Raw genomic sequence first — 13,964 nt, forward strand, 5'->3', positions numbered from 1 at the left:
TATAAATACAGTCACCTAGATTTGATTTGAGATACTAGATACTACTAGCAAATGCCATTTGGGCAGCAGTGGTATTATTATATTCTGTAGGTACTCTTACTTCGTATAGATCGTGAAAGATTACATTTTGGCAATAGTCATACACGGTATTTTAATGTTTAATTTCACACGCTATTAGACATCTAAATTGCCATAACAAAATAAGCAGTTTATAACAAATTATTAAGCTCAATTCAATGAATATGTTCATAGTTGTGAGTAATGAATAACCAGTATTTATTAGTGTTTAGTAATTATTTTACATTTAATAATCCCGTAGTATGTCTAAAATATGTATCGGTATAAAATGATATTAAATACAGCCATTTCTTTATTTACACAGATTAAATAATTCTCTAACACAGAATACGCGGTAACGTTTAAAGATTATTATAATAATTCACAGAAAAACAGCTTGTTAGCGCTATGCGTATCAGTTTCATTAGCTGGTATCAACTTCCAGCGGAGCGGTTGGCTTGACCGCGTTGTACAGTATCACAAGAACAACTTCTTCGCTGATTTAAAAAAACTGCCATCCATACATGTTAAAGGTAAAATTATAGTCAGCTTAAGGTTATCGTTTTGTGTAAGAAAATGACGATCAAGGTTTCGGATGCGGTGTAAAAAATAATGTCTACTGTGGTACTTACTTCTCAACTGCTGGAGCAGATAGTGCAATCCACAAAGAAGCGATTCTTTCTCCTCAATAATCGTTCCAAGTACCAAAGTCTAACCTCCAGTCGGTATTTTAACTCTATCACCATCATTATGACTATTTCGGACGTAGGAGGTCAGCTGCTATATGACATGCCCTCAAAGATTTCCAATAAGTCTGGTTGGAAGCGGCATCTAAAGCGGAAGTAGTTTGAGATTGATGTCGAGGATTAGGGGCCTGATATTTATCTTTATCCATATGAAGGTACAGGCGCAGTTTTTTTTTTATTTTAAATATGTTCGGGACAGGCTGCTACCTATCGTTCTCGTTTTTTCCCCATAGCCGCATTTTACGGCAAACACGGGAGGAGAGCGTATTGAATATTCTATGCGCCGATATGAGCACAGCAAAGTCTATCATCATGTCATCCGATAGACGCACACTGCAAGACCTCCACCGAAGATCGCCACGACGACCGGTCTAATTGTCACTGTCTGCTTTCAACGATTTCTCGCCACCTTTAGTTTGATAAAAAAAGTTTGTTATTTCGTACAAGCTTCAATCGAGCCTGCTCCATACGGTTACGTGGACCCGCCGTCATGGGACTTCGATTCCGTGATGCGGTTGCTGGGTATACTGCAGCAGAGCGATGCAGCGGTTCCCGTGTTCCGTCATCTGCGCAGAACAATGTCATATCGGCGGTTCATGAAGTACGCCGACACTTTTAAAGCGTTTCCAAGCATAGGTGCAGTAAGTAATTGAGTATTTATATTCGAAATTTAAATAAAATTCTTAATGCTCTTTTGTCAGCAACTGTGTACAGTGTTGCAATACTGTTATATCTCTACATTATCTTTTAATGAATATAAGAAGTTAAAAAAACTTGTCAGTGATAATGCTGCATGGGAATAAATTGTTTAACTACTGTACAATTATCGAGGAGTGACAGTCCATGCCCAGGTCTTCTCGAGGGAGATCTTAAGCTAAGTCACTCCATGAAACATTCACCGAAGCAATTTAAGAGATCGGCGACCTCCCAATCCGTTCAAATAGCAATATGGAGCGACTCGTGCCGGGGCTCTCCTCGTTTGAGCTTCGCTACTTTAAAAGAGAACTTCGGTAAGAGCATTTTGTGCTCTGCCACCTCATACTCGCTAAATCTGCAAATGCCATTTGGAAATAAAAACGAACAAAAAAAAACGACTGCATTAAGAATATTGCAAGTGTCCATAAAATAAAAAAAAGTAACCAAGTGTGTTGTGGGCTCTTGACAGATCAGGAGTCATTTTGAAACACTATTAACTTTAAGTTGAAGGATGCAATTATATGGTACTTTAATAATATAGTAGTTTTTATGAAATAGAGCTCTTCTAGCATACTTCTCATACAAGTGGTCACTGTAAATGATCCTGTGGCGACTCTCTCAGTCACAAAACATTCAACGTTTCCAAACGCGAAACTTAACGTCCCTGACGTCTCTCTTTCACGCGCACTGCCTCTAGATACGACTAGTATTGGATATATCGAGCTGTTGAATTAGAATTATAACATTATACAAGTCAACGTCTTCTTTTTCTTTACCAACGTCGCCACGATGATCGGTCTTGTGCTACCCGCATACAGTGACCTCCCGCGACCTCAACTACGTCGTCGTTCTACCTAGTGGGAGATCTACCCACGCGTCTACCTGCTCGTGGTCGCTACTCGAGGACTTTTCTGCCCCAACGGTCATCGGTTGCACGAGCTATGTGCCCACCACTTCAGACGTGTAATTCTTCGAGCCGTGTCGGTGGTTTTGGTTCCTCTGAGGATCTTTTCATTTCTGTTTCGATCTCGTAGAAAAACTCCGAGCATAGCCCCCTCTATTGCTCTCTGAGTGACCTTCAGTCTTCTTATGAAGCCCGTCGTAAGTGACCACTTCTCGGATCCGTATAACATTACAACATCTACTAAAATAGTTCCATTGCACGAAAGCAGAAGAAGATTCTTCCATATTTGTGACCCTCTTGTGATTCCGTAATCCTATGTGGATTATAATATAAATAAATGACGAGGTAACTAACGGTATATGTATGTATTTTAGTGAATTATTTCAAAATTTGTTTTCTTTATGGAATAAATGATGGACGTAAAATAGAAACTGTTTTAGTAGTTTACAACAACAGTACCGATTAAACGTAAATTAAACTACCTCTTACTACAGAAATACCCAAACAACCTCTATTATGACGTGGATTCAGCGGAGTTTAACGTAGAGGAAGCAACTGGCGCCTCGGATGTGATCAGCGATGATTCCATAATAATCGTCTCCAACCCTACTGAAGCGCGTCTTCCAGCTGCGCAGATCAGTATCAAGTTGCTCAGGTATTTCATGACTCCGAATATATTAATATTTAGTAGTAAAGATGTTCTCTGTCCTGATACTGCGACAAGGTTATGTCTACGAACACTTAAAGATAATAATTGCCCAATTATTAACACGCGAGTCCCAAGCAATACAATAAAAGCAAAGGTAGAACAATCATCTTTTTAATAGATGACGTAATTTGAATAACAGCTGTAAAGGGAACAGAATACAGCGTTGACAAATGTCACGCAACGTGCGACTGCCGGAACCCTTCATGATAATACCACAACACGTTCTTAGGGCCGCCCGCTCCCTAACCTGGATCTGGAACCCTCCTTGCTCACCTGTGATCCACGCTGCCGTCCCAAGCCGCATATACAACATCAACACTACACAGCTCTACACGGGTAGAGCGGTTTACTACGTACGAACGTCATCGTACAACTGGAATACGTCAGTCCAGCTTCTATTTTATTTTTAAGTTCAAGGACCCTTCCGCTCCGTGAACTCAATTCCGATGAAGCTGTAATAGCTCCCGGGCTAAAATCATCAACTTCAACCGAAAACAAGCAGTCATGTTCCCATAGGTGTGATAACTTTTCACTGAGCGTTAAATTGAGAGTGAAGTCTAGGTAAATGAATTGTTTTTTTACAAACATATCCTTAATTAAGCATTTTTGTACATAACTAGTGGAAACTCAGCTTAAATCGTTCGTTAAAGTTCTATATTTTAGATTAAAATTTTAGTCGTAGAACGCGTACTGACGATTTCCACTTCCAGTTCGAAGCGACCTGTATCCAGTGCTTTTTGGCCCCCGTTGTTAGGGCTCTATTTCCACCCCTATCTGGTTTGGCACAGGGTTGTCTTTCATCTTTATTAATTTTTAAGTCTTTTTTATTTTCATTCGCAGCTGTCATCTTTCACATAGTCTATCATTCTATTCTTTCATACCACAATTCGATCTGTCTTTCTCTTCCATTCTGATTGCTATTGGTTCATCACCTCATATTTTTCCCTTTCTTACTTTTGACAAAAAAACATCTAGAGCTTTTCGACATCTAACCTATCTGTCTTCCTCGTGGGTCTTATTTTGCGGATGCTGCTCCGTGGTCTTCACACCAGAATCTTCAGGTGCCTTGCATTCTACCATTTTAACTCACCAATTTGTTAGGCTATACCAGTTAGTTTCGTTCATCCACAGATTTCCTCCTTCTTGATTCGATCTCGTAGAGAAATTTCGAGTATAACCCTCTAAATGGTACGACTGTACGCTTACCAAGAAGTGAGATACCACGTTTCTGTACTTTTGTGTTTCTATATTCAAATTACCACCACACTTGCTTATTATTGATTGTTAGTTATATGTAATGGAATTTCACTTAAACGAATTTCACGATTCGATGTTTGCAGAGAAATCCTGGAGGCCCGAGCTATCGCAGCAAGATATTTACCAACCACTCGCTCAACTGTGTAAGTCTAAAACAATATGTTTGAGTCCAAGTATCTAGGGAAGGTAATGGGTAACTGCAGCACTACGTGGGAACTTTTTAAATTTATTTATATATGGCGAAGCAGTGGTTATCCGGCGATAGAAGATCTTGCGATTGTAGGTCGCGGGTTCAATTCCCAGGATACAATGTTATGTAATTCAGACTATTCATTAATTATTTAGGATTGCCTAGTGGCAAGTCGTCTTACAAACATGTTTCCAGAGAACTAGCAGCGTCTTCTGGGTACATTAAAAACACACTGAGATCACAAACTTGTCTGCCAAGTGCGGCGATTTTGGTACATTTCATCCCATAGATATCTTTGTGACGGGGGAGGAGGGCTAGGAATTGCAGTGGATGTCTATGGGCTGAAATGACAAAGAAACAATTGCACGGAAGACACACATCTTGTATATATCTTATTATTAAAAGTTATTATTATAAGCATATAAATAGACATATAATATTAATAAGACGACGCAAATATAAAAATATTCTTTGAAACCGTATGTTGTCCGAAGAGTTGTAATTTCTGATATATTACCGACGTCAGAGTTGTTAACATTACTTTTAAAATATATTACAGTACCCGGCGATAAATATTGCACATCGACCTTTGGATAGAGACAATCGGCTGATTTCGGCTTCGTAGAGCGTTATCTCTGTCGCACGAAATACGATTGTCATAACGTCACATAGGTAGTGTGGGACAGAGATAGTGCTCCACGAAGCCGAAATTAGACGATTGTCTCTTTCCAAAGGTGGATGTGCAATATTTATCACCGGGTACTATATTGCGTTTATTTCTCCGATATATGCATAAATGTATAACGTATTTTGTTTGTTTCGACATATATTCTATGTATTCAGGTATATATGTAACATTTATTTCCAAAAGCCTTAATTTTGCACCCCTTTTAAATAACAGTTTAATTTAATTAGATTTTTTCATTAACAAACTGTAAATAATAACTGACCACTTTACGTTTTTGTAGCTCGAAGATCGAACATCTTTCTGGCACCCTTGAATCTAAATGCATATTTAGTGACAGCAATAGAGGTCTCTTCTTGGGGCCCCTTTTAGTTAGTCACTCTACGGAAACTCCGAAATAGGAACTTATCGACCTTCAAATCTTAAGGAATATAAAGGCCGATATAAGTATAGTTACTTTAAAAAGGTTTAGGATATTGGTTCTGGAGGGGTAGACCACGGATAGGGAAGCGGAACCACAAAGAATACATATGACCTTAATACGTTCCGATTGGAAATCTATGAGAGAGGTCTAGGTAGGTTCTATGACTGAAATGATGATGATGAAGAAAGAGGTCTAGGCGAAGCGACTTCAGCACTCTGCCACGACCAGCCCGGCGAAGTTTCCAACTAACGTTAGTATAAATGGATAAGACCTATCTAAATATTTCAGGTTTTGGAAGCCTATGAACAAAACAACAAAGCCTACTCCGGATGGAGCCACTACAGCTGCCGGAGGAAGTGATGGTGGAAGTAATGTCACATCACCTGGTATGATTCATAGATCACTAAAATAAATTAATTATATTCAATTTATTCGGATGGGTAGCGTTCGGGAACCTTCGAAACATCTTACCCAAAGTACCTGATGACGAAGGTCTTAGACCAGTGTGTTGCGGGTGTTCCTAAACATGCTTACGATGAGCCTTATAAGAAAGTCCATGGTCAATGGAGAGGACTATGCTATGAGCTTCACTGCGAGATCGAATCAGATATGAGGAAATCCGCAGAAGAAGTAAGTTCATCGATGTAAGTAAGAAAAGGACCAATATTTAGCCACTTCCGCACATGCAGTAGTAGTTTTATTATACCCTCTCTTGAAAGAGAGGGTATAATAAAAATAGCCCACGTAATCGGTCACGTGACTTTGAGTGGTAGTGGGGGGGGAGGTGGCATATAAATAACAAAACGGCGACGGACTGAGCTCACTCTGTGTTTGGCACTAATCGGTGTAACATCACTCCTGAAGATGCCCCATGGAGGGGTGAAACACGTGTTGAGTGATTTGGCGGTGGCAGTTGTGTGATTCGCATTGTTTGCCGCATACACATTTATCAGCGGGCTGACGGGCGGTGCACTTTGTTGCACGACTACTACTGTGCGGAAATGGCTAAATATTGGTCCTTTTCTTACTTAAGATGGACTTCCGCATCGATGTAGCTAGAAGAACTGGTCGTGTGAAGTGGTAGTGGCCTTTGGGGCCGAAAGGTTCTCGATTGGCAACCACGAGCCGGTAGACATGGCGAGAGTTGACCATTAGGTAGACCGACGACATAATTAAAGTCACGGGAAGTCTGTGGATTCGGGGAGCGTAAGATACGTCATCGTGGCGATCTGTGTGACGGGAGGGACTATGGCTTGGCGTCTATCAATTGATGATAGCTTATTGTAGCTTTATACATTCTGCTTATAAATGATAGTGGTGTGGTGTTACAACACCTCATTTATTTTACCGGACGTTGAATGTAAATTGCGATAAGCTTAGAGTTTATCGGTAGTCCAACTCGGTGCGCTTACAACGAATATCACGTATTGATACATCCGCGTGTAACCATCGGATCACGTTTGTATGTTATCGAAACTACATTATACATGGAATACTAAGTATACACCAATATCTCTCTTTGTTTTATTTTGCGTTTTTTCGAAGTCGCCTAGCTGCTTCATTAATACTTCACTGTGCGGCGTCAAATTTTCGAAGTTGCTTTATGTATATATTGTATGAGCCTTTATTATTTTTAATTTTCTTTTTTTTATTCTACGGATTTTATAAAAACTACGGATCCTAACTGCGGAAGCAGTTTTAAAGCGTCCTAGGCGGTAGCTAAGAATATCAATTGTTTTTTCAAATTTATTTTGTGTTAAAAAAATTGATCCTTTTTTGAGAGAAATCCCGCCTTACGACAACAGCCACTGTGGAAGCATAAGACAGTGATTAATTTTAATTTTTTTTTCATAAATTAATTGAATACGTTATTTTGTTGTTTCTAGTTCTATATTATTATTGTTTTTCAATGGATTACTTTGTTCAATTTTCTTTTTAAAAAGCAGCGTAATCGTAATCCCGGAAACTATGTTCGATCTTTACATGGTTTGTTATAGAAATTCTTAATTCAGAGAGTTATTGGTGTATAAAATATGTATCTATAATATTAAAGAAAGTATTATATATTATAAATAAACAATTAGAAAAAAACGTAGTTTTGTAGGTAATTCTCTTAAACTAAAACTCTTTATATATTATGTTATACAGATGGCGGCAATCAGACTGGAGGCACGGCAGCTACGGGTCTGACCACCTAGAGTTGTACACGAATGTAGAACTTTACAAATTTCTCTTGTACACTTACCAAATATTTCACTTTTTAAGTACATTCAAAGTTAATATTTCGAATATTGTTATTCTTTCATATGTTTATGTTAAAACTAAAAGAGAAATATCTCTTGATATCGTATCGATTTTAGATATAAAATTTAGTATTATATTATCACATTTTAGTTCTTTTTAATTTTTGCTTAACAAAATCCAAAATGCTCCATATTGTTTTTATTAGCGTATAAGTTTATATAAAGGGTGTCTTCAATTTTAAATAGGTATTTGTATCTCGTACAATGTACTCTTTAAGTACGCACTACTTGTTCTTATGTTTCCTACATTGTCAGTAAGAAATAGTCTTGAGAGAAAAGACAGTTCATAATATTTTTATGTTATTTTAAATGTTTTCTTTCTAATATTTAAATTAATCAGAATTTATTCCAAAATAGGATGCTTCTAACCTATTCTGTTGAAAGTTTATAGTGAAGGCGTAGTGATAAACATGAAATTCAAAATAAACCAAAGAATTGGAAAGATCGGTGTCTTTATTGACAGGTGTGCGTACACCAGACATATTACTATCACATAATATTATTTGTTATTTTACTAGCAACACTGTCCTTCGAATCGAAACAATATATTTTATTCTCTTCTTGACTACAAAAATTGGTGGTGTATAATGGATATAGGCGATATCAAAAATATTTATAATTTTCGGACGAATTTCAGTTTCTAAACGACCCACTAAAAAGTTTTTATTAGTGTAATAAAAGCAGTTTGGATTCAAACATGTCTCCAGTTGTTTCACTGACAGCCTATTTGATCAAGAATAACTTTTATTAAAAAATCTATGAACTACTAAATATTTGCCTTCAAATATTTGATGTGGTCTGTACCTGGCGTTTTACAATGAATTTAACAAAGTCACTTGTCTGCTGGGGGTGAACAACGATCACGCTGCGTTTACCGTCCGTGGTCATCCCTTCAGAGCCTTACAGCCACAGTGGCCATCATCTATGGCCACTTCATCTTATTAATATTAGCCCATTGTTTTGTGAAATAATGACTAATATCCCATTTCTTTAATTTGTATCATTTGTTGTAAAAGTAAGATATAAAGTATGAAAAATATTGGAAAAATGTAATAAAACAACGTGAAACATAATGGAATTGGAATTATTTATTAAAATATTATTTACAAGATATTTAAATTGATAACACGGCTCTTACTATCTTATGGCAATACAGTAGAATGTCTATCTACCCTATACGCTAGTTGTCTAACATAGCAAATTGTGTGACGAAGTCTGACGTCTTATGATACGCTAAAGAATTGATATTATGGTGCGGTTATTAATTGTAAAGTATTGGCTGTTTTTGAACCAAAAAAATAAAAATACTTTGTTAAAAAAATTTACACAAGCAAACTCCGGCACACAATTTCGCAATTTGCACAACAAACGTCACAAGATGCACTCCGCACAGCGACAGGCAGTGCTCATCAATTCGCTGAACAAAAACGAATCGTCTCCACCTAACATCGACAACACAAAATATTTGAAATGCACCGAATTTTAAATCTAAACTACTCGCACCAATCGAAACTGAACAGCGACGCGCCAGCGCGATCGCGTCCAATCGAATCTCACACGCCATAAATTCCATCTGACATCCGTCACTTTGACACCTGTCAGTTTAAAACCTTTCATCTTGACACATGTCAGTTGCTCAGACAACGGCCCCGCCGTCAAGGCTCGGCCACTAACTAATTCATTATATACAAAGAGCGAAAATTTTAACCAAATAATAATAAACGTGTTACTGACCTTAAACAAATATTTACAAAGCGTAAACTTAACCGATAACTTTAACTTAAAACAAAAAACAAGTTTTGGAATAAATAGGTTACGCAGGCAGCGAGCGATATCAACATAATATACAAATATATGCAATTAAAAATAACATTGGTAAAATAAGCTGTACATTTGCCGCCATATTGTTCCGTCGGCCATGTTGGATTTCAGCTCACATGATTAATACATGAACTTCGTCAAAAGTAAAAACGTCGTTTTATTTAAATCAGTCGGTAAGTTGCAAGGAATACTTTTGTGGAATATTTATTAATTTTCAGGGTTCTTAATTCTTAGATTTTATGGAACATATATATAAAAACCAAATCTATCTAAAAAAATCACTTGTCGACAAGTTTTTATTTATGTGTGATATTGTTTACTGCTAATTAATCTGCCATTGTTATTAGGTTACTTAGAAATTTTTGTTTTGTAGGCTCTCTGGCATCATCTATGAAACTACATTTTGAAGATACTAAGGACTATCTTCCGTTGTCACATATGGGTTTATAGGTGGAGAACAAAGTCTCCCTAAAACTTGCGAAAACATTTAGGCCTGTCAAAAGCAAACATAAGCCTCACTCACGGAACGGGTTTCTGAGTCAGCATTGAATCTTTTAAAATTTGGTTAACAGGAATCAGGTCGGTTAATTTTAAAGCTAATAAATTTCAATGTCGTAAACTTGCTATACATGCAGAGAAATAATGGAATGCTAAGAAGTAACCTCTCCTCATTTATAAAGTTATTTGATTCTAAAACTACATAATATTTATGTAATAGATATTACCACAATAATTGTAGCTTGAATTAACTCTTTTTATCCCAATATTAGTAATATATATATCACTCTCTATAAGTCTGCTCACGATTGACTTGCGAAAGTGTTATAATAACTCAAAATTAAATTTAAAATTAATTATTAATCAACATTGCTAAGCAGGTACAGTGTGTTAGATTCAACATTTTTGCAAATTTACGAAAAACGCTTCGTCAGTTGTCTAGTGTGTGTAAGAATTAATGAACCCTGAAAATGTCATTTTTTTTCAATCGAGTCGCTTTCAGCAAACCGTTAGTCAAAACGCACCTTTCAAATTCCTTACAATGCATGCCCGTTAAATCAATGAAGGCATTGCATTGCAAATGCAAATAATGGAGAATTATCACAAATTTTAACCGATTTAAGATTGAATACAATTGAAATGATGAAAAACATCTAGAAATATCTATCAAGTGTAGATTTATGTGATACTTATCTTATAGAATTGCTTCTTCATTTTGGACATGTTACAGTCATATTGGAATTCCATCACCGGTACAGAAACCGTTGTGTTAATACAGGTTTAGACGGTCAGACTGGTGATAAGTTGTTGGCAAAGCTTACCATACTCCATCTGGTCACCCGAAATGCGTCTCATTTTCAGTCCTTTCTTTTCTTCAGCTTTGTTCTCGCATATGACTAATTCTATTTGTATTCCGCCGGAATATTCTAAATTGAGATATCCAGTCAAAGCCTCGGCATCGTCATGTTTGTCTTTCTGATCTCCTGTCTCTATAAAGATGTTCTGCGGTGGCACTCTTGTGTTAATTGTTTCTTTCAAAAGTTCCACAATTCTGTGGGAGTCAAGTTGAGAACAGACTGTGGATAGTGCGACTTCATAATACTCTTGTACGCATGATATCTTCTGCGGACTGAGTAGAATTGGTATTTTCTGTTCTTCGGGTCTGCAGATCTCTGTCAAGCGCAAATCCATTGTAGATCTTTGTAACTTAGCTATCTCTTCTTGTCTAGGAAGTTCCATTTCGCATTTCTCTAAGCCGTATCTACTATTATCTCGCGGCATATATACGTCCTCGTAGTACTCTTTGACTTCGCCAAGGGTTCCTTGAGCTGAGAAAGAAGATCGTGGAGTTTCCCCTTTCTCTGAAAAACTTCCTCTTCCAAAGTCGCTCTTTTCGGAGAAGGAAGATCTCCCGAAGTCACCGCGTTCAGAAAAGCTTCCTCTGTCGGAGAATGAGAATGACTCTCTATGCTCGGAGAAGCTTCCTCGGTTTTCGCTGAAGCCCGAGCTGATAGACACAATGTTGGAGTATATAGATTGGACGTTCTGTTCGCAGTTGGGCGACATATTTGCTGAATCGTTACTTAGCGAGTCATCGCTAAAGCCTAACGACTTGTCACTGCCGCGTCTCAGGTACTTAAGGTCTTCCGTTAGAAACTTGCTGGTCTCGTCCACGCTTTCTTTGGGCGACTGCATTTCTGTATCTTTATCCAGGTGTAAGTTTAAGTCTTTGGGTATTTCTATAGGCGGTGGCGGTTCGTTTTCTTGACTCACTTTCCTTCCGATGCCCTTGGTGATGGACGGTCTGTCGTCTAAATCAGATGGTTCCGATATAACAAACTGAGGAAGTGAATACTTTGCGTTCTCCAAACTGTCTACGCTATCTTCGGAAGAAGATGCGACTAAAGTTATCTCCGACCCTAAGCAGTCAGTTAAACTAATTTGAGGATGACTGGAGACGTAGGTCGGGAATTGGATGTTTCTCATGTCTTGCGAGAAGATTTTAGTGTCACCATTGTGGTTTCCGTTGCCAATCTCCTCCTGTATCATATCGAGGGGAGAGCCTGGGTTGGAGATAGGGGAGTTATTAAGAGAACGATGCGTTACCATATGGATTTGGGGATGAACCATGGGGTGGAGTTGCGGATACTGACCCGTATCCATGTCGATGTTGCTTCGGAGATCAAGGGGAGTGGAATTTGGCTGAGGAGTGCCCCTGGTTATGGAGCCGGTGTGAAGGTAGCTAAGTCCCTCGGTGATTTGGTGAAGAGGCGAGCCGGGGCTGGCGGGAGATGCATGACCGGACAGAAGGGCGAAGCCGTGGGCGTGAAGCGTATTCACTATCTCTTGAGATATGTTAACGTGTGGCGAGTACAAGTTGTGAAGATTGATGCCCATCTTTAGTGCCAAGTCCTGCAAAACAAAGTGAAAATGGTATTTCACCACTTCAGTATGGTGCTCGTCGCCCACGTGATACTAATATTAAATAATCATTATTGACAAAACTTCGTAATATGTTATAAGTGAGGACTATGATACAACATCTTGATACTAATTAATGTAATATTTTTTATATTAGTAAAGAAGTAATGTTTTATGTTTGCGTTTGCAATTAATGTGTCCTTCAAGTTTGTATAACGTATTTGTAGCGTTCGGTAAACTACGAAACATCTCGTCCAGCATCCCTCAGTGCCGGAAGACAAAAGTCTACGACTAATGTGTGTCACCAGTAATGACATACGGCACTGACACGTGGCCTCTGACTATGGGTCTCATTGGCAAACTCTCAGCTGAACAAGTCATTGAGAAAGCCATTCTTGAGATTTCACCTAGAGATCGCGTCAGAAATGAGGAGATCTAAACAAACCAAAGTAGCAATCGTGGCCTAGCAGATTGACTGGTTGAAATGGCAGTGGGCAAGCCACATAGAGGGCAGAACTGATGGCCGCTGGGGTTTTAAGTTTCTGAAGTGGAAATCACGGAAAAGCGTAGCGTAGAAAGATCGCTTCCAACGGGTCCTAATGGGGTTGGTCTGTCTTTCTTTCTTCGATTAATCTGTGAGTATGTGTTCGTGTACCTGGGTGAGCTTCAAATTGCGTGGGAGTTCGGCAGCTCCAGCATCAGGCAGCGCTCGGGCTGCGCAGAGCACAGCGCGAGCTGCTTCCACCGTCAGCCCGGAGAGGTCCAGCGGTGGGGGAACGCTGCAGTGTCGCGGCGACCCTGCGGCCACGGAAACATTACCACTCTTCCATATATAAAAAATATAAATATAATAAATACGTGAACTGACGTGTTGAACATCCATATATCATAGTTATTCCGAGGTACTACATTAAAAAAAAACCAACCCGTTAAAAATTATTCTACACCCTGTAACTACAATCTAACATTTATTACATGCCATAGCGACATATAAATATGACTTGCCACAAAACACGTGTTAAAAAGTGAGAGGTACCTGGCACGGATGCGGTTGGCGTATGGAGGCGGCTGTCGGGGCGCGGGGGCGAAGCGCCGGCGCCTCCGCCCCCTGCCGCACCGCTCCGCCTTTCCAGGCCGCGCTGCGGAACAAAATACAATAAAATATAATAACATATAAACTAATACATGTCAATGCAACGGTTCTTTCGCATAAAAAAATGTTTCTTCCCACAACAAAGAGTACGGATATTCCT

At 38.7% G+C, this 13,964-nt stretch overlaps 2 protein-coding genes across 2 annotated transcripts in view; one reads left to right on the forward strand and one right to left on the reverse strand.

Annotated features, from left to right (window-relative positions):
- Window positions 1–242: 242 nt before the first annotated feature.
- LOC137922951 (uncharacterized) lies at window positions 243–7,866 on the forward strand. The gene is made up of 7 exons (XM_068766065.1): window positions 243–254; window positions 446–590; window positions 1,251–1,444; window positions 2,898–3,058; window positions 4,453–4,512; window positions 5,957–6,054; window positions 7,817–7,866. The coding sequence occupies exons 1-7, from the start codon at window positions 243–245 to the stop codon at window positions 7,864–7,866; spliced, it is 720 nt and encodes a 239-aa protein (XP_068622166.1).
- A 1,192-nt stretch (window positions 7,867–9,058) lies between these two features.
- The window catches only part of Sik3 (Salt-inducible kinase 3), a 69,028-nt gene continuing 64,122 nt past the window's right edge, over window positions 9,059–13,964 (reverse strand). The window contains exons 21-23 of the mRNA XM_068765628.1: window positions 13,748–13,850; window positions 13,367–13,509; window positions 9,059–12,702 (exon numbers count right to left, since the gene is read on the reverse strand). Coding sequence (XP_068621729.1) covers window positions 11,071–12,702; window positions 13,367–13,509; window positions 13,748–13,850 — 1,878 coding nt within the window. The 3' untranslated portion in view covers window positions 9,059–11,070. The remainder of the gene's footprint in view (window positions 12,703–13,366; window positions 13,510–13,747; window positions 13,851–13,964) is intronic.

The sequence above is a fragment of the Battus philenor genome, unplaced genomic scaffold (assembly GCF_028537555.1).
Source record: "Battus philenor isolate CCGP_79_NKW_IND1 unplaced genomic scaffold, ilBatPhil1.0.hap1 SCAF_20, whole genome shotgun sequence".
NCBI lineage: Eukaryota > Metazoa > Arthropoda > Insecta > Lepidoptera > Papilionidae > Battus > Battus philenor.